The sequence below is a fragment of the Macrobrachium rosenbergii genome, chromosome 27, assembly GCF_040412425.1.
Source record: "Macrobrachium rosenbergii isolate ZJJX-2024 chromosome 27, ASM4041242v1, whole genome shotgun sequence".
Taxonomy (NCBI): Eukaryota; Metazoa; Arthropoda; class Malacostraca; order Decapoda; family Palaemonidae; genus Macrobrachium; species Macrobrachium rosenbergii.
In genome coordinates this window covers 35,629,682-35,649,526 of record NC_089767.1, presented here as the reverse complement: position 1 = coordinate 35,649,526, position 19,845 = coordinate 35,629,682, and the positions used below count along the sequence as shown (strand labels likewise).

Here is a 19,845-nt window from a genome sequence, read left to right as displayed (position 1 = left end):
GTCAATTATTGAGGATGTGGAGATATATTAACTAAGACTTGAATGAAAAGCAATCATGAAAGAATCATAAATGAAGTTATAATGATGTATACATGAAATTCTGTTTAGGAATGATAAAAATCTAGAGCAAAGATGAATACAGTACATGAAGGGTAATGTTCTGTTAGTAACAAAAACAACAGAAGAGTACAGTAAGGATGACAGAAAGTCAAACATTAACCTGGTAAGGTGGGGTAAGCCAGCGCAACTTAGTGCTGGTCCCAAACCTGGATAAATAAGGAAGGTTGGTTCATCAGGAAGGACATCTGTCCTCACATATCTGCCAAAGCTAATCATGAAATGAGCTGTTCAAGGTAGAAACAGTTGAAGGAGGCTCATTAAAAACAGCAACCCCAACAAAGGGTTAAGCTGAGAAGAAGAAAATTAAACATACGAAACGAAAACAATACCAAGAAAGTTTAAAAATTTAGGAGACACATACTAATAAAATCATAATACGATAAGCTAAGAAAATGAACAGTAGTTCTTGTACGCAACAACAGAAGAGAAAAATGACTGGAAGGGCAAGGAGTAAGAGATGTAGCTAAGTACATCAATTTTCTGGGTTAGAGAAAATTAAAACACAATCAGAAAATGGAAGAATGTAAGTCAATGTTACAAATTCACAAGCAAGGTGATTTCCTATGAGTCCTGAAAGAGTACCAAATTAAAAATGTCAGCAGTTAGAGGACTACGAGATTATGGTAGAAAATCAGTGCAGTATCGTACAACAGAGGATTTGAATCCAGGGACACTGCTGAGATTATGTGTAGAAATGACAGTGACCTCTTTATTTTATCAGTTACATAAATAAATGACATTTTCAGTACTAAAAAGTATCTGCACAGTAGTCCCCCATGGAACATCTCAAACTTTATGACAAAAACAAATTGGTAGTGAAAAAGGCAAGAGGTAAGTTTTCGGCTTCTTATCAAACTATGTAGCCTCTAAGTACTTGAACTTGCTAACTGTCACTGATTGCAACTTCACTTGAAGCTGTAGCTCAGATAATTCACAAGTTAGGTCACAAGGAGGAGGAGACAAACTGACAAAAAGGTGGTAAAGACCCAAACTGAGGAGAATACAAAAAATGCAAGGAGCAAATATGAAACAAAGCAGCAAGGTATTACTATAAATATCCATACAATAATGTATGAAAAAATAGAAGGCAACTAACAGAAATATTTAAAATTACAGACTAAAAACAAAATCTAGAGATGGAAGATCAACAGAAGAATGAAAAATTCAACGCATTGGAGTATGGGCTAAGAGTTACAATACTAAGAGAAATACAAACTAAAGGAAAAAATACAAGATTAAATAAAAAGAAATAATATAAATAACCTAGGCAAGATTAGTAGAGATAGGACAGAAATTACACAGCAATGAAAAGTGGACAAGTAATGAAATACTGAATAAGGAAAAGCAAATACAGCAGAGAATAAAACATGTGAATACGAGAAAACAGAAAGAAAGAAAAATAAGGGAAGTGAGGGAAACCTGGAGAACAGTAGGAAATATGTAAAGGAAAAAGACAAGAATAGGACCAGTTAGATGTTCATTAGGATAACATAAAACTGAAAAGCATACAAAAATAAAGAGGCAGAAGGAATTAAATGTCTAAGAAAAATCCCAAAGGTGTAAAAGTATGGTGGTGATATGCAGGAGGATAAAAACTAAACTGCAGATGAAGGGATTACTGTGACCATGACTATAATTCAAGAAAATTAGCTGTGATTCTGAGAGGTCCAGTAACTTAAAAGAGGGGATTGTAAAACCCATGGGAAGAGGAGTACAGTAATTTTGTCAGGGGAAGTAGTTGTGGAAGTGAGAGGTTAGTAACAGAGGTAGTAACAGTAGTAGTAATAGTTATAGTAGTAGTAGTAGTAGCAGTAGTTTTAGCAGGTAGCAGGAACTAACTTTTCCCGGAATCAGCAGGGGGGTGGACTTTAACATGAGGCTGCTGGAACTGCTGATACTGTTGTTGTTGTTGCTGTTGTTGTAATTGTTCTTGTTGCTGTTGTTGTTTTTGTTGTTGCTGCTGTTGTTGCTGTTGTAATAGTTTTTGGTGGTAGTGTTGTTGTATTTGTTGTTTTTGTTGTTGTAATAACATGTATTGTTGACTGTTTTTTCCAGTAGATTTCATGGCACCCGCTCGTTCTGCAAGTGAAGCAGCAGAGGAGGGTATGGATGGCATTAGTTCATTCATTAGTATTCTTCTCCTTAGCAGGTAATTAATCAAGAATTCAAATGCTTACTGTTCCTCTTCATTTTCTAATTCAACCATGCTTCAGATCCAGTGAAAAAGGAAATAAAAACAAAATAGTCTTATTTCCCAAAAATAAAACAAAATCATGGTGTATGATTAAAATAATATAAAAAAACTAAAGAAATGCAATGACTGCATCACTTGGTGAGGGTTTTAGAAATGCAAGATTGCAACTAATTCTTTACCTTCCTTTACAACATGATTGCAGCATGTTTTGATGGCATTGCCTGAGAAATCACTAGACACATTTAAAGTTATACCTTGCATCCCATTAACAGAAGTTAGTTATCGGTGCAGTTAGAAGCATTGAGTGTTAGTTGCCGTAAACCACAGATCAAGGGTAAGTTACTTCACTTGCAGTGCATCTTCAACAACACTTTACCTAAGCTTTCTGCCCTCTGCACTCCATGTACACTTGGGCTAGGGATGAGTGGCTCATCATTGATAAATGCAGGTGAGGTGTGCCTTGCCTGGTACTTCTTATGAATGCGATTGATCTCCGAGAGAAGTTTTTGTTTTCTTCTCTGATCATAAACTTTAGAGGCAGAGTCCCTTGTCACTCCTACGGGATGCGAATTGGATGATGGCGTTGACTTCCATGACCCCGAGTGCCTTGGGGTGTCATCCACGGAATTTATGGGAGTGCCACTTGAGGATGGCCTGGACACTGACCCTTCTTCTACTATGGACTCTGCATAGATACTTATAACCATGAAGACTTACACAGGCATTTCAATCTGCACATCAATAACCTACTGGAATTCAATATAATATCTAGTTGGTAATTATGTGTCCTCTTTAACAATCTTTTACCAACATAAATCCCGCGTTTCAAATAGTCTCATTCCTTTTAGCAGTGCTAATTGCAGCAACTGGGAAAAATAAACCATAACTACAACCTGGCTGCAGAATAGTAAAGTAGTACTAATGAAGATAAATTATGCAAATTTTCTACGCAATAAGCAAATATAACAGAAATCAACTTGATGTTTGAGTTTCTGTTGAAGACACCAAAACTACGCATTTTTATACTTTAAATAACATGAAGAGACATTACATATGTTATGATAACAACATGACTGAATAAAAAAGGTAAACATTAGTAACAATCATGCAACATTTTCATGAAAGCATGTATTTCTTTTCTTTTCCCTTTTACTTAGTCAAATGGACACACAATACTGGCAGTGTCTCATGTAGGATGAGGGCATGTTCAGCAAGTTTACACTGCTTATGAAAAACCACCAACACATTACATATAACAGTAAGATCATCTGCTCATGTGCCAATTTTTAATGTATGTCACAGCCCCATGGAAAAAATAAGTAAAAAATTATAGGATAAATGTGTTTACAAAGCTAAACTGTAGGGAATAATATGAATAGTGTTTCTCAGTCATCTAGTTTCATATAACATAAAAAAATACATTTGAATTGTAAGTCTGGATACCGTTAAACCTAGATGAATTGACATCAGAATTAAAAGGCGTAGCTCTCACATGAAAGGAAAAGACAGTGATGATTACTCTACACCAAACCAACAAAAAACTGTGCCAAAAATATACGACAAAATCAACAGCACACAAAATATTGGAAAATGCTGTGAGAGTGGTTTTCTTTGAACATTCACAACTTACTGAACATGTCCGAAAGGGCATCAATATAGAATTCTCCAGGGGTATTTATGGGTATAACTGGAAATAGACAGACACTGGAACACTGGTACAACAACACCAGCCAAACATATTATGGCATCATATACAAGCTGAGAAAAAAAAAGGTACCAAGTCCACAAGTGATTGTTAAATACTAAGACACTTCAAAATACAAATTTAGGCTTATGGCTGAGGTATTTTTGATAATACATGCTTGGAGGTGCACAAAAAAAAATGATAAAAAAAAAATAAAACCATGTGCCAAAAAGGGGTAGAGTTTACAAAAAGCGCAAAAAGTGCAAAATTCCTGTAATTACAAAAATTCAAAATATGTAGATGGCTGTTAAAAAATCTGCATCTTTAAAAGCTTCAAAAACTTGTGGGACTGTAAAATAAAACTCCTGTCTCTTTCTAATTCAAGAAAAGAAATATCGCCTACACACTTTGAAAATGAAATGTAATATTCACAAACAAAATGGAATGTATATGATGATCATAGAGTAATAACAACTACTTAGCAACTATGTTTATAGTAATCATGGTAATAATAGAAAAAAATAATAGTAATGGAATTACTGTAATGATATTAGAAATGATAACAAATATATAACAATAATCATAAAGGGGAGAAAGCATTCCGTCTTTAATGTAACAAATGGAATTCATCAAATACACAATAAGAGAAAATGTATCTTTTAGCAATCTGTACAAAATAAAGAGAGAGGGACTTCCTTTAGGGACTGATAATGAGGGAAATTACGCTGGTCTGGATCTGCAAGCTCTGATTAGGCTCTAATTCAGTTAGACACAAACACCAAGAGGCTTCGCAAAACGATGCTGGATTCTCAATAATGAGTCCTTAGTCTCCTGCTAATAATATTCATTGATTACATCTTTACATAGTGAATGAACTTTAATTCACATGGCCATTTTCTTATGTTATAAAATACATGATGCAGCTAACTTATACATGATGAAAAAGACATTAAAATCTAATGTTTTAAATTGAATATTTCCAATACAAGCTTACTAAGACTTCAGGAACACAATTCTTCAATTGCTTTTCAATGAATTAATACATATTTTAATCTTCCAAATTCCATTACAGTACTGTATTTGGTGTTTGAGTCATACTGACCCAGTCCATAAATCTAGCAAATAATTATATAAATACTGTATACTATATCTTTTATATACATATATGTATATATACACACACACATATATATATATACTGAATATAGTACACAAATACTTTTTATATACACTAAAAACTCTCATGAAACTAGTATCAATACTGTACTATTAGCATACCTAGAAGTTTATTTAGTCTAAAACAATGTTACACAAGTAGCTCTAATCATGATTAGTGAAGTACTTCTGCATAAATACATCAATAACATTTACATAAGGAACAAACTTTTATTTATATATATTATATATAAATATATATATATATATATATATATATATATATATATATATATATATATATATATATATATATATATATATATATATATATATATATATATATATATATATATATATATATATATATATATATATATATATATATATATATATATATATATATATTTAATTCTAGCTAAACGTTTAATTCTAGTAGTAATACTGAGTAAAGTACTTTAATAATGATAAAAAAATGTACAATACGGATATGTAAATTCTAGATTTGAAAGATACCACTTGACATTACACTAAACCTACACTTAAGCAGCATAAATTCATGAGGCAAACAGGTTAGATGCTGCAAACTTTACTAGTGTTTAGACGTAATAAAAAAAACGGTAAGAGTTTTGGAAAGGTGACTACATACCGAGATTTTCCATGCTCTGGGTGAGTAAAGCCTCAAAGGTATGGAGACTGTAACTCTCAGCGTCCATCCCTTTAGCCAGAGTGTTCCGCAGGTGCATTTCATACTCTTGCAACAGCTGGCTGGTGGGAGAACTTGGTGTTGCAACATTGTTCTCGAAGTCTGAATTACCTGCCGAGAGGGAGTCAGTTAGTCAAGACAATCAAACTGGGCGAGATGGGCCACACAAGCTCTGACACTAATTAAAAATCTCATTTCTAACCAAATTCTCTATGAAATCTCAATTTAGCTTTAGCTTTCAACTTTTAAGTAGAAATAACATGCTAACAGAGTCTGCTTTCAATTATCTTCAGTTAATATTAAGCAATATTCTACAAAAGAAAGGTTTAAGCATCACTAACAATGAATCTCAAAAACATCAAATTACTTATAATCTACTGATCTGCAATGAAGCAACATCTATATTATTAATAATGAAATGTCTGTGACTTGATGGAGTAAGCCATCTACAATCTGATCCCAACCCTGAACTGGTAACAATTTTTATACTCTTCAAAGAACATCACCATCTGACAAAATATACCAATTCTTAAACAAAGGCTAATTACCACAATATCTCTCTCTGAACAAAAACATTCTGACATACTACAAATATATATACTGCATATATAAAGTGAATACATTTGAAACAATTGCTTTTATATTCAGAATCCAATCAAGAAGGTAAAGGATTTTTGTATTTTCTTCCTTTGTTCTTTTTCCGTGAACAGAGAAACAGTGAACTCCTCACATCAGATGAGCAATGGAGGGTTTGGGGGGTCTAATAGGCGAGGCTGGAGTGGTGTGGGGAGGGCAATTGTGGGGGGGAATACATCTATTACTGTGCTCTTAATCTTTGTTGTGGAGAATCATGAGCAGTTGCAAAAAAACTGGTAGGCAAAAGCGAGCAAGTTTAGTGAAACATAAGTTGAAGTTTAGATCACTGAAGTGCCAACCATTGAGACAGAAAGTCAGAATTCATGACTAATGCAGTGCTAAGAGCAAATCTAAATTGAAAACTTTACAAATCTTGTTAAAATGGTGTAAAAATATGAGTTTAAATGAAAATCCTCTCCAGCTTATAGATTAAGTTATGTTCTTTTATAAAATTCTACACATTTTATTTCAAACTGTAATAAGAGAAGGCTATAAACTAACAATACACTTATTACAAAACAGAAAGGAGAAAACCCTTTTTTTTAAAAACCAAACAGAAAAGATGGTGAACATGATGACGATGAAGATGATGATGATGATAATAATTCCTTACAGCATAATCAAAATGTAAGAACAACAATAATGAAAATTGTACAAAATACATAGGACTGATGTTCTCGTCTTGATAACATCAAGAAAGTTTTTATATTTCACAGCCATGACTTACAATACATTAGTAACCTACAATTACTTTGGCTTACATTACCAATACACACCTTTAGTTGTGAACGTACCACTTTACCATAAAGGAAAGGCTATTTCACCGTAATCGAGCATGTTCATGTATGTATGGATGAATGAATGAGTGCCTGTGCATAATTATGTGTGTATAATGTACATGCCTGTGTGTGGATAAGTCAGGTGGATGTGTACATGTAAAACAACTACAAAACATACATAGAAACAACATGTTGGCTGAACCATGCAATTGTCTATACAGTACAGCATATCTATATCAACATACTGACAAAAGAAGTATACAAGCCCCCTATGCAACTGTCCTCCGTCACTCAAATAAAGTCTGAAATGAAAAGTGTCTGCTTGATGTGAGACGTCACCCCACGGAGAAAAAAAGAGATACAAAAGTCCATGGAAAAAAAGGGCACACTATAGTTTCTCAGTGATCATGGAATTGTTCTTCACCAAAAGAAGCGTTTGCATTACAGTACTGTATGTTATGGTATCAATAAATGTATGAACCAAAGCTTAAACTTTATTGGAAGAAAAGTGTTGATCCAGTTTTACTCATTACAGCAACCCAATATTACAGCATTTATATTTAAAAAAAATATATAAACGTTATACTGTAATCCACGATAAAATAACAAAATAAACCCTAGATTTCCATGAGCAGTGATAAACAACGGGCTGGCTTTTCTCAAGGACAGTAAGGATGTCTATGTAAATAAAAAAGAGTGTCACTTCCAGGTCATTAAAAACTAACTCATATCTGACTGTACATGAAAAAAAGGGTCTATAAAAAAATGATTCATCAAAGAAAGTTATTGTGAATCAGAGAGTGAGAAAATATTAAAGGAATACACAGCACCAACTGCTGCTTGTGTAGGAAACAAATAATTGAAAGGTGAGAACTAGAAGTAAGGGAATTTACAAGGAAACTATAATAAAAGAACACATCAAAACAGTAGACTACAATTTGGTCAAAAGATATGAATGAACCACAGAGAAAGTCTAAAAAAAGAGATGGAAAGGGATTTTGTACAGCTACAAAAGAATATGCAGTAAACTATGGCACTAAAAGGTATGGAAGTCATAAAAATGAAAGGCTTAAAAACATAACAACATAAAGCAAGAAGTTAAAGAATGGAAAAATTAGGTTAATATGGCTTCAAATGAAACAACGTTGATAAACACTACACAGAAGACAAGAGTGGATATTGTACAGTACTGTACTCAGAAGCAAAGATCAACACAGATAAATAATAGTTGCTGTTAGTAGTTATATATCAGCCTAACCAATTCTTTCTCTCATGGCAAAGTTATTCAACTTTTTTTCACATGCACACCAGTAGCTAAGCAGTCCCTTAACATTTTTACCAGAACCTGGGAAATAATCAGTAGATATGCTATTCCATAAACATCTTACACTACAGTATCTGTTTGGTTATATGTGTGAACTACCTGCAATTATCCTAGTTTCCATGGACTTGAATACTAACTGAAATAATTAGCATGACATTAAAATTCACTGTACCTCAACAAAACAGTTTCACAGTCCCGAAGTTTTTCACTTGAAGGACCTAAAGAATCTATTAAATTTCAAATAAGACCTACAGTACATCTATGTAGCCTGAGTAATCAACCAACAAAACTTAAATATAGTATACCAAATTGTTGGCATCACCTGAAGAGCACAAATCAATATTTATCTACTTCTGTGTTTTATTGAAACAGCATCTACAAGAAGGGACTAGTGTCAAAGGAGTTACATACTAAAGAAGTGACAAATCAGAGGAAATTCCAAGGAAGGGCACAAGTATTTATAACCAGTAGTTCTTCAAGGGATATAATCTAACCTAAACTAACATAGGATGTTGTGTCCTTCCTGGCAAGGGGGCTATGATGTATTAATTACGGGTATTCATCAAAACGTAACCTACTCTACAGGTCCTACCAGAACAGGGGCTTTGTCCACCTGTACCTTGCATACACCAATAGTACTTACAGTGATAAAATCTAACCTAAACTTCCAAACCCTACCCTAACCTAATCTGGGGAGAAGAATTGTATTTAACCAAAGAAAGAGGAAGATTTGTGACAGAAGTACCCCATTACCCTTTATTTATGTATTTGAAATTATTAATCCTTTAATAAAGTATTTTTGTCATTTTGTTATATGACTTTTAATATGGTAATTTTGTCACTTCTCAGTTACATCACTCCTTTGAACACGATTGATGGTAAAAATATAGTAAACCCTTCTGAAGGTCTACAGACTTCAAAAGTGCAAATACTAATAGTGACTATCACTGAAGACTTGACCATCTGAGAACACGAACATTGATCAGCTTGCTAATCTTAAATGAATCTGTATCATTTCTGTGCATGCGTGCCAACTGTATACTATGCACATGTACTACAGAAGTTCTCTCTCCACTACCCACAGTCTTGGAATCACACCCTTGTCTAAGGACCACTTTTGCTCCATGTCAGTCACTCTCCGTCTACATATCCAGACACAGGCCTCGACTTTATTATAAAAATTTACACCTTTCTCCAAAACTTACCTTGCACACCGTACATACTCAAAACCCTAAATTCTTTCCTATTGACTCTCAACCTCTTGTATACAGTATCTTGATCCATAGCAATTATACACAACCCTCTTTAAAAATTATTCTTAACTTTGCTTCAAAAACTTTTTATTATTTGCATTACTCTCTCAATCCTAAAACTATCCTACACCTTAATATGCTCAGTTATGTAACCCCTCTATAATTATCATAACTAACTTTATCTTTCTTCTTATACAAAGAATGAATTATCATTCTCCCTTAATCCTTTGACATTTTCCCTCATCCAAACAAACCTTACTGCTTCCTTGGTTTTCTCTCATTTCATCCTTAGATATTTCTTATCCTCTTCTGTAACTCTAGGCACTCTTGTTTGTCTTTTGCAACAGCACCTTCCTCTAACAGTTTCCTTTCCTCACTAAATATCTTATTTTTTCCTCCTTCCTCTGCACATAAATAAAAAAAAAGTCCTACCTACCTACCAGCGCCACATTCCTGAATTTTACTTAAGCACCATACACATACAAATAAAATATGAGCACCCAGAGAACTATGTTTTTTGAAAAGGCAGTGAGTGGGGTTCATTGAAAAGGTGAAAATATAGGACACATATACAAGGAAATAGTTGTGAAAAAGCCAGACGTCAACACCACAGGAACAACAAAGACGACAAACTATAAAAGGAAAGAGACGAGACACATGATGACAACATTACACAGACACTCAGCCACTGAGAAATATAGAGGAAATAAAGTTTGAAAAAATGATTAAACAATAAGACTTGCAGAAGAGGTATGGACTATCAAAAAGTAAAAGAAGCAGTAAAAATACATCTTTTTAGATTTTTAGTATTACTGAGAGAAGAGTTATTAGAACACTGTTCAGTGAATTTTTTTCAGTAACTAAAACAGTTTTGATTGAATTTCTAACCCCAATGAGGTCACTAATATTTTCTAGACCTTATTTTAGCCTAAATACATATTGTATTTAAGTATCCCTTAACATTCTACATATGACGTTCTACGTTCTGCTCAACTAATATAGTAAGCTCCTTTTATAAAGCCCTTAAGTGGTGTGAGATCTTTTTCTACTACCACAGAGGAAGGATCCTCGTGTCCTCATTATTACAGTATTATTATTATTATTATTATTATTATTATTATTATTATTATTATTATTATTATTATTATTATTGGACTAAATACAATAGTAAAAGGCCTTTTGCCTTTACTCTAAGGCCTTCAAGCAATGGCAAAAGATCTTGCAGTCCACTGTTTTACTTCCCTCGTGGCCATAAACAGTACTCTGCTTTTATTTTTTTATCATGTTATTCCTGTGAGAGAAAAATATATATATATATATATATATATATATATATATATATATATATATATATATATATATATATATATATATATATATATATATATAGTGAATTTTACAGATTTAATTTAGTTATGATGATGGAGGAAAAACACTCACCATCCACATGGGGCATAAAGGCAAATATCCCTGAAAGCCACAAAACTAATGTGCCCCTTAAAATGAGGGCTAACAATCATGAAAATGAAGATGAATGATTGCAATTCCTGGGAATGATAAAACTTGGCCTACTGTGACAACTGACATCAACGAATATACATCAACAGATTTATGGGTCATTTCACACAGATAAATTTAAAGGCCAATGAAGGAAAGGCACAAACTTCATTAGTTTTGATCCTGAACTGAAACAATTCCTCCTGTGGGAGAGCAGACCACGCCTGAGAAATCACTTGATAAAATCAGCAGGAAATCGCATTTTTAAACAAGAGACCTTCTGCTACCAGAGAAGGAAAAGCCAAGCTGAGAATGGGTTGAATTAAAGGCCAAATGAAACCAGTGACTTCAGTGGGAGACATCCCCAGGTAAGGCACTGAGCTTGCTGACATACTGTACTCGGAGGCTGCAAGGGCAATCAAAAATACCTTGAGAGTCAAATCAAGAGGTTCATAAGGGCGTCTAGTCAGGCTGTGCAATACCGGAGTCACACAGAGTCCAACCCTAATGTGGGGTCTTGGCAGGAGATTGTCGAATTGATTGCCCAAAATGGTTTAACAGATTCGTCATATTGTTATCACTGCTCAAGTTCACACCATGACAAATGAAGAATTTCAAGAGAACTACTCTGTAACCCTTTAGGGCTGATGTCAACAGTTTCCTGGCCATCCTGAAGAACACAATGAACTAAAAACGCAACGGAGATTTGAGATAAGGAGAGCCATTTTCATAACCTGGCTTTTTTTTATTCTAACTTTCTTCCTGTCTGTCCAATTAATCTTCCAGAATACCTATACACGACCTTCTCTTATGTCACGCAACTGCACCTCTGATCTCTTTTTTTTTTTCTTTTTGTCCTTCACTAAATCTCTAATATATTCATCTCACCACTAACTGTTACAGTATCCCTTCATACCATCCTATATCAATAAATAATCCCAGCTGACATAATGACCCCATCCTTGAATTTTAAATACTGTACTCCTCAAGAACAAACAGCTTATCATGGCACACGCATATTCCAACTAACACGACTCTATATTAACCTCGAGACATCTGAATAAAGGTGTATTGGTTATGTATTCTGTTCCCTCATATTTATTTATACATCTCCTTTTCCTACAACTTGCCTCTCTCTTTCTCTCTCTCTCTGCAGGATGATATCCCTTTAGGGCCCTCTTGGGTTTATAGTCTGTTGACTCTGTCCATAAGGGGTTTCAACTGAAGATTTAAAGAAAGAAAGAAAGAAAGAAAGAAAAAGAAAGACTGCAGCCCATGGAACATTTTCAGGATCACGTGACAGCAGAAACTCTTGCTGCTGAAAATGTTCATAACTGAGAAACTACACTGAAAGCTATTACTGAACTGAAATTTAGTACTGACTCAAAATACCAAAGCTTTTCTAACTCCAATAAACAGTAAACTACCAAGTTAAGGTATTATGATACACACCAGAGCAAAAGACAAATAATACCATAAAAAAATTGGTAAAACATTGGAAACAAAAGAATATTTAGTTATGAAACTTCGAGATAGAAAAACAAAAGGTCAAAAGTAAAATACAGAACGCAAACGTTACAGAGTCATATCCACCATACTTCTTAGTTTATATATGAATATGCGACTAGAAAAAGGACTGTACGTAAAGAAACAGGCTAAGGAAAGAAATGAGAAAAACAAACCTAAGGAAAAAGGTATTGTGTGAATGCACAAGAGAATGTGCACTAGTGGGCGACCTCAAATAAGTCAGTACATATGGAACTTCATATGAAACTAATATAAACTTTCTCACACAGTCAGCTTAAGACTGAAATGAATTCTAGACTTTAAAACATGAATTTAAAGAGTTGTCATCTATTTAGCTGCAAAAATCCATTTTACCTATCAAAATAATCTAATGCTAATGGTTAAATTCACCTACTAAGACAAAACCTGTCTAACTCAACCCTAGGCCTATAGAAGCCACTAGAGTGAAACCACAATAATTTTCACTTTACAGTCAGTGTGTGCCTCTTTGATCTAACACCTAAGCCTACAATTATCACTTATACTTTAATAACAAGCAAATGCACTTAACACCCAGAGCCTCTGACCTAACACCTACTCTAACAGATACCTCCACAGTTTACCTATTACCATGAGCACTTGACAAGTTGTAAGTGCTTCTTTGATATAACATTTAGTCCTGCAAACACTTCCAAAGTTCAACTATTTCCATGTGTACCAGACCACCAGAGAGTGCCCTGCTGATTAACACCTAGTCCTACAGATGCTTCTACAGTTTAGCTATTTGAACGTGCATTTTACATAGTGTCTCTCTGATCAAATGACTAGCTCTACAGATAACTACAGAGCTCAACAATTCGCACGTGCACTGGATAACCAGCAGATACTTCTATGGCGAGCATTCCGGAAACTGTTCTACGAATGAGTGACAAAAAAGCATGTTCATTCATATGAAATATCTATCTAGCAACTTCACCAAACTTGAGAGCTTTGAAGGTCATTAGTACAAAATCATTTCCCAGCTTCTTTTAAAAAGCCAGCTCAGTGTAATGAGATGAGTATTTCTTACACAGTCGGTGGAACTGTTTTACAAATACTGAAATGAAAAAATCTCCATACTCAAGAGATTTATACAGATCCTCACAGGAGTAAATTAAACATATATTAGGGATTGTTTCATTAATACTTTGAAAAGAATTGAAGATTAAATTTTGTAACGCCTTTGCCAAGATAAAAATGAAAGAATATGATTAATATTCTTAATAAAAAATAAGTTTGGAGCTAAAATTTTCACCTATTGAACCCACAATATAAGGAATATGAATATTCCTTATATTGTTTACTTATAACTGGAATCAAGCATACTGCTTTTTAACACAAGACAATAACCAATCGACTCAAAGGCTCTCAGGAATACAATTTAAAAAACACTTTTCTTTAATAAAAGCTGTTCTTGAAAGAAATCCGAAGAGTCATTATCAACAAATGCAGTTTCCAAGAACAAATGGGGCATTGTCTGCCTAAATCAAACATACTTTATTAGCTGAGGCAAACAGCAATTTCAGCTCACAAAAGCTATCACTCTTAAAACGGAACACTAGGCTTGGCCAAAACATTTACTGTGTTACAATAAATCCCAAGAAGAAAATGCGAGATATAGTATAACTGAGATGTAAAAAATTTCCCAGAAGACTTTGTGACCAACAGACGTCACAGAATACTGTTTGTCAATTATTCTCCATTAAAGAAGCAATGTTTATTATACAGTATTATACCCATTTTCATTTACTTTTACAAAATCTGGCAACAGTGACGTTGACAGTGCATCCTCAGAATTATTTCTTCTTATTGAGTTTTCGGGGAAAAATATTTTGGGGATGTATAATCTTTGCTTCAATTTTTCTTTTTGGAGAAGAAGAAAGGAGAGTAATGATCTATCGTCAGCATTATTTTCAAATGTCCATCATACATCTAAATATTTCCTTAATACCATATATAATATATTATACAAGTTCATGACAAGAAAGAAGGCAAATTGGATCCCCCAAGTTCGAAGCAATTATAATCATTTATGTTATGAATTCTCTTATCCTATAGGAGACTTAACAGTAGGAGGCTTCCTACAAAGCCTCTTCAAGTCAATGAAAGCAAGAATCTTTAGATAAATTGGCTTTAAATCCCTTAAAATTTCCTTATAAATTGGCGTTGAATCCCTTAATTCCCTGTAAAAATTTCCTAAATAAATTGATTATAAATCCCTTAAAGAATTCCCTAAACAAATTGTAATAAATCTCTTACAGATATCCCTCAAAAAATGGTGTTAAATCTCTTAAAAACTCCCCTAAAATCTGTTAAATCCCTTGAAGAAATCCCTAAACAAATTCGTGTTAAATCCCCTAAAGAAATCCCTAAAAAAATAATGTTAAATCCCTTACAGAAATCCCTAAATAAATTGTGTTAAATTCCTTAAAGGTATCCCTAAAAACTGGTGTTAAATCCCTTAAACACCTCCCCAAAATTGGTGTTTAACCCTTTGAAGAAATCCCTAAATAAATTTGTGTTAAATCCCTTAAAGTAATCCCTAAATAAATTAATGTTAAATCCCTTAAAGAAATCCCTAAATAATGTTAAGTCCCTTAAAGATATCCCTAAATAAAATGTTAAATCCCTTATAGAAATCTCTAAATAAATCAGTTTCAATCTCTTATAAAAATCCCTAAATAAAATGGAGTTAAATCCCTTAAAGAAATCTCTAAATATATGGGTGTTAATCCCTTTAAAGAAATGCCTAAATAAATTGGTGTTAAATCCCCAAAAGAAATGACTAAATATTTTGGTGTCAAATCCTTCAAAGGAATACCTAGATAAATTGGTGTTAAATTTCCTTTTAGAAATCCCTAAATAAACTGGTGTTAAATTCCTTGAAGAAATACCTAAAAAAAATAGTTGTTAAACCCCCTAATTAATAGGTGTTAAATTCCTTTAAGAAATTCATAATTAAATTGATGTTAAATCTCTAAGAAATAAATTGATGTTAAATCCATTAGAGAAATCCTAAATAAATTGGTGTTAAATTCCTTTAAGAAATTCTTAAGTAAATTGGTGTTAAAATTCCTTTAAGAAATCTCTACCTAAATTGATGTTAAATGCCTTAAGGAAATCCCTAAATAAATTGGTGTTAAATGCCATAAAGAAATCCCTAAGTAAATTGGTGTTAAATGCCTTAAGGAAATCCCTAAATAAATTGGTGTTAAATGCCTTAAAAAGATCCCTAAATAAATTGGTGTTAAATGCCTTAAGGAAATCCCTAAATAAATTGGTGTTAAATGCCTTCAAGAAATCCCTCAGTAAATTGATGTTAAATGCCTTAAAGAAATCCCTAAGTAAATTGGTGTTAAATGCCTTAAGGAAATCCCTAAATGAATTGGTGTTACATGCCTTGAAGGAAATCCCTATATAAATTGGTGTTAAATGCCTTAACAAGATACCTAAGTAAATTGGTGTTAAATGCCTTAAGGAAATCCCTAAATGAATTGGTGATAAATACCTGAAAGAAATCCCTAAGTAAATTGGTGTTGAATCCCTCCACGAAATAAAGCGTCTAAAATGTCATCCTGTAAGTTAACAAACGTACCTAAACAATTTTAAACCATTTTAAGGGAAATGAAATTATTCTAAGAACATTAATTAAAATATTAACATATAATTATCATTAAATAATTCCTTCATATCAATCAATTTTACTTCATTATCTTTAAATTTGTATCTTTGGGTAGTTTTTGCATATGTCTTTCTTGAATATAACTGTATACTACAAACCAATTTGTTCCCAAGACAAAAAATGTAGTAGGTTTTAGGTTCAGACACTTGCAACATGTAAATTTAATTTTTTTTCACTCAAAAGAACAAATAAAGGATTCATGCTATAAAGAATTGCCCAAGTCCAACTTTTGAGGAGCTTGAAATCCATTAAAGCTGACCTATTGAGGTTGACAAACTACTATTCATTATACTTCTGCAAATATTCAAAACCTACTACTATTCATTATGCTTCTGCAAATATTCAATACCTACTACTATTCATTATACTTCTGCAAATATTCAAGACCTACTGCTAATCAATATACTTCTGCAAATACTCAAGACCTACTACTATTCAATGTGCTTCTGCAAATATTCAAGACCTACTACTATTCATTACACTTCTGCAAATATTCAACAAGAACATGAATTTTAATGTCTTGAGGTCTTATCTTGAAACATTAATTATATGGTGCATTATCTATAGTTTTATATATGAATATGGTTTGGATACTAAGTGTGCAAAAATAACTATAGTTCGAAAGACCTTTTTGGCAAAACTGAAATTTTAAAATCTAAAAGACAATCAAGATAAAAAAAACTACTAGTAAATCGCAAACAATTGGGAACTGCTAATGTGACCATATGCTAACAGGCAATATTGAGCTTTAAACAGAAATGCAATGCCATGATTTAAATATCAGCAGGATATTTTCCATCTTTACATACAACAGGAAGCAAAGGATAGTTCTTTCTGACTTCTAGTAAATCAAGATATTTGACCCAAGATCAATAGCAACAGTAACTTGACGGATACTGTAATCTTCCGGATACTGTGGACCAGAAACAGCCGAAAAGCACATCAGTAATTTAAGTGATTTGTGAAAAACCGAGAATCCTTCATAAATAAATTAGTGATTCATAAAAGGAAGGACGAGAGGCCAAGACTGTGAGTCAAAAAACAAACGAGAACAAAATATCAAAATATAAGTTACATAAAACGGTAGATTTTTACTTAGTTATCAACAGCACCCGAGGTGGAAGTCAAGAACAATCTTGCCCCGTTCTCTAATCAAATGAGCCTTGCATTTAGAATAATTATACTTATTTTTAATGGAACTACAAGTGCTCTCTCATGCACATATGTTGGTAAAATTTGAAATGCAGTAATTCTTAACAAAATGCCTCGAAATTCTGCTCGTTATACCAAATTAATAATATTTCGTGACTTCACCCACGTGGCCTACAGAAAAGCACGTTTTCACAGTGGTGATCAATTTTCATTACATAATACTGAAGCTTCTATCATTATCACCTAGAGCAATAGTCTGAATGAGTTCGCTCTTACTATAAATTCACCATAAAATTTTACAAATCCACAAAGAAAGGGTCTGATCTGCTAGAAGTCTACAGAAACTAACTTTTGATTTTCCATGGGATGATGAATTTTAAATCTGAAATTTTTCTTTTCGCAACTGGATAAAATAGAGCAAGTATTTCCCTCTTATAATCTTGACTGCAGCCAGTAAAACCAAATACCTAAATTTGTTACTCATTCGACATTCATGAGACACTGGAAAAACCACAGAGTTGTTTGTCTTGACCTTCATTGTATTTAAAATCTTAAGCACTGCTCAAAATTGCTTTAAATTTTTGCTCTTACCTAAAGCTCTTTACTAATGTCATTTATTTATTTAATCAACATAAAACCGGGACAGTTATTAACTAAGTAAGCATTTTTTTGTCTGAGATGAACATTTACACAGATGTTCCCACTAAACATCGGTGGGTTTAAGTTCTCCAGTGTTGCTGATGTACCCAACTATTTATAATTACATGACGACCAACATGTCTCATTTTTTTCAAATCGAAGTGACCTAGTTGGTCAGAAATCAGTGTGCAAGCAAATAAAGACAGATCATTTATTTACCTTTGCAATGTCTTCCTTCCTTGACCAAAAAACAATAAACTCAATCGGTCCCTAGATTAATAAAATAGCACATCTTGTCCACAAATGTTCATACGTAAATTTCTTCTGGCCCAAGATTAATAAAATAGCACATCTTCTTGTCTATATGTCTTCATACGTCAGCTACTCGTATGCTTTAATATTCTGAGACTTTCGACTGAGATGGTAAAACCACACACCGAAAAGTCTCCAATACCTAATTAAGAGTTGAATTATAAATCCAAATGTACTTGTTTCCTTCCCTAAACAGGTGGAAAAATCACGAGGAAAAATTGTTAAAAGAAACTCAGCAACAACTATGTCATCCTCCCGAATGTCTTGCGTGAAATGAAACACGAAAGCAAACAAACGAAAAACAAAGAGGAATATGGCATGAATGACACGAAAAAAAAAAATCAAACAAATGTTTTTGTCTCCCTTTCTGATAAACAACAACGAACAAAAAAATGGAAGTATTTATTTGCCAATATTGTACTGTATATCATAATAGAAATACTTTTTTTTAAATGTGCACTTATTGATATGGTTTAAAAAAATAAAAAAATATATATAAAGACATGCAGAACTCATGCAATGGAAAAAACGAATCTAAGCCATCATGCAAACGTCTTTTGAATGAAAAAAATCTAACACCTCGTCTTAGTGTTTGAACAATGAATGAAAACGTTCGGCCAGTCTATAAGTCAAATGCTTAAATTTATATATCATTTTTTTTTCATTTGTCTGAAGTAAAACAGATATCCTATAGATATGATGTCAAAAAGCAAAAACTCTGCCGCTGATGGGCCCTGTGCGTGACTGTATGGGCTGATCCCGGAAGGGGAATCAAGAAGTCACCTACCCCCTTTTTTTCGAACCACGGAGTTTAGCTTAACTAGGAGCTCGTGGACGGGAACAGAAGGAACGGGAGGAAGGGCAGGAGTAGGGGCGTGGGAGGGAGGGAGGGGGAAAGGATATTGATGAAGGAATGACTGTAGGAGGAGGAGGATGTGGAAAAGGACAACTGGCCATAATCAGTTTAAAAAGAAGAGAATGACAATAAACTCCGTGGTTTCCTCACTCTTCCGTCTTTCATTATTTTTGTTTGCATTGTTTTTATCTTTTTTTTTTTTTATTTTGAGCGCCAGAGGCCCGTGGTCATCATTGGACCCGTAAAGCTCTCAAGGCGGTGGATGGTGAAGAGTCAAGTCTTACTATCTGCATACATATAGATATATGTAT

At 33.4% G+C, this 19,845-nt stretch overlaps 1 protein-coding gene across 25 annotated transcripts in view; it reads right to left on the bottom strand.

Moving 5' to 3' along the window:
• The window catches only part of sif (still life), a 682,529-nt gene that overhangs the window by 317,820 nt on the left and 344,864 nt on the right, over window positions 1-19,845 (bottom strand). For 18 of the 25 annotated variants that reach the window (XM_067129380.1, XM_067129383.1, XM_067129387.1 and 15 more), the window contains 3 exons: window positions 5,803-5,970; window positions 2,691-2,999; window positions 1,960-2,199 (listed from right to left, as the gene is read on the bottom strand). In XM_067129380.1, coding sequence (XP_066985481.1) covers window positions 1,960-2,199; window positions 2,691-2,999; window positions 5,803-5,970 — 717 coding nt within the window. The remainder of the gene's footprint in view (window positions 1-1,959; window positions 2,200-2,690; window positions 3,000-5,802; window positions 5,971-19,845) is intronic. The other 7 variants (XM_067129393.1, XM_067129398.1, XM_067129401.1 and 4 more) reach the window with 5 other exon arrangements.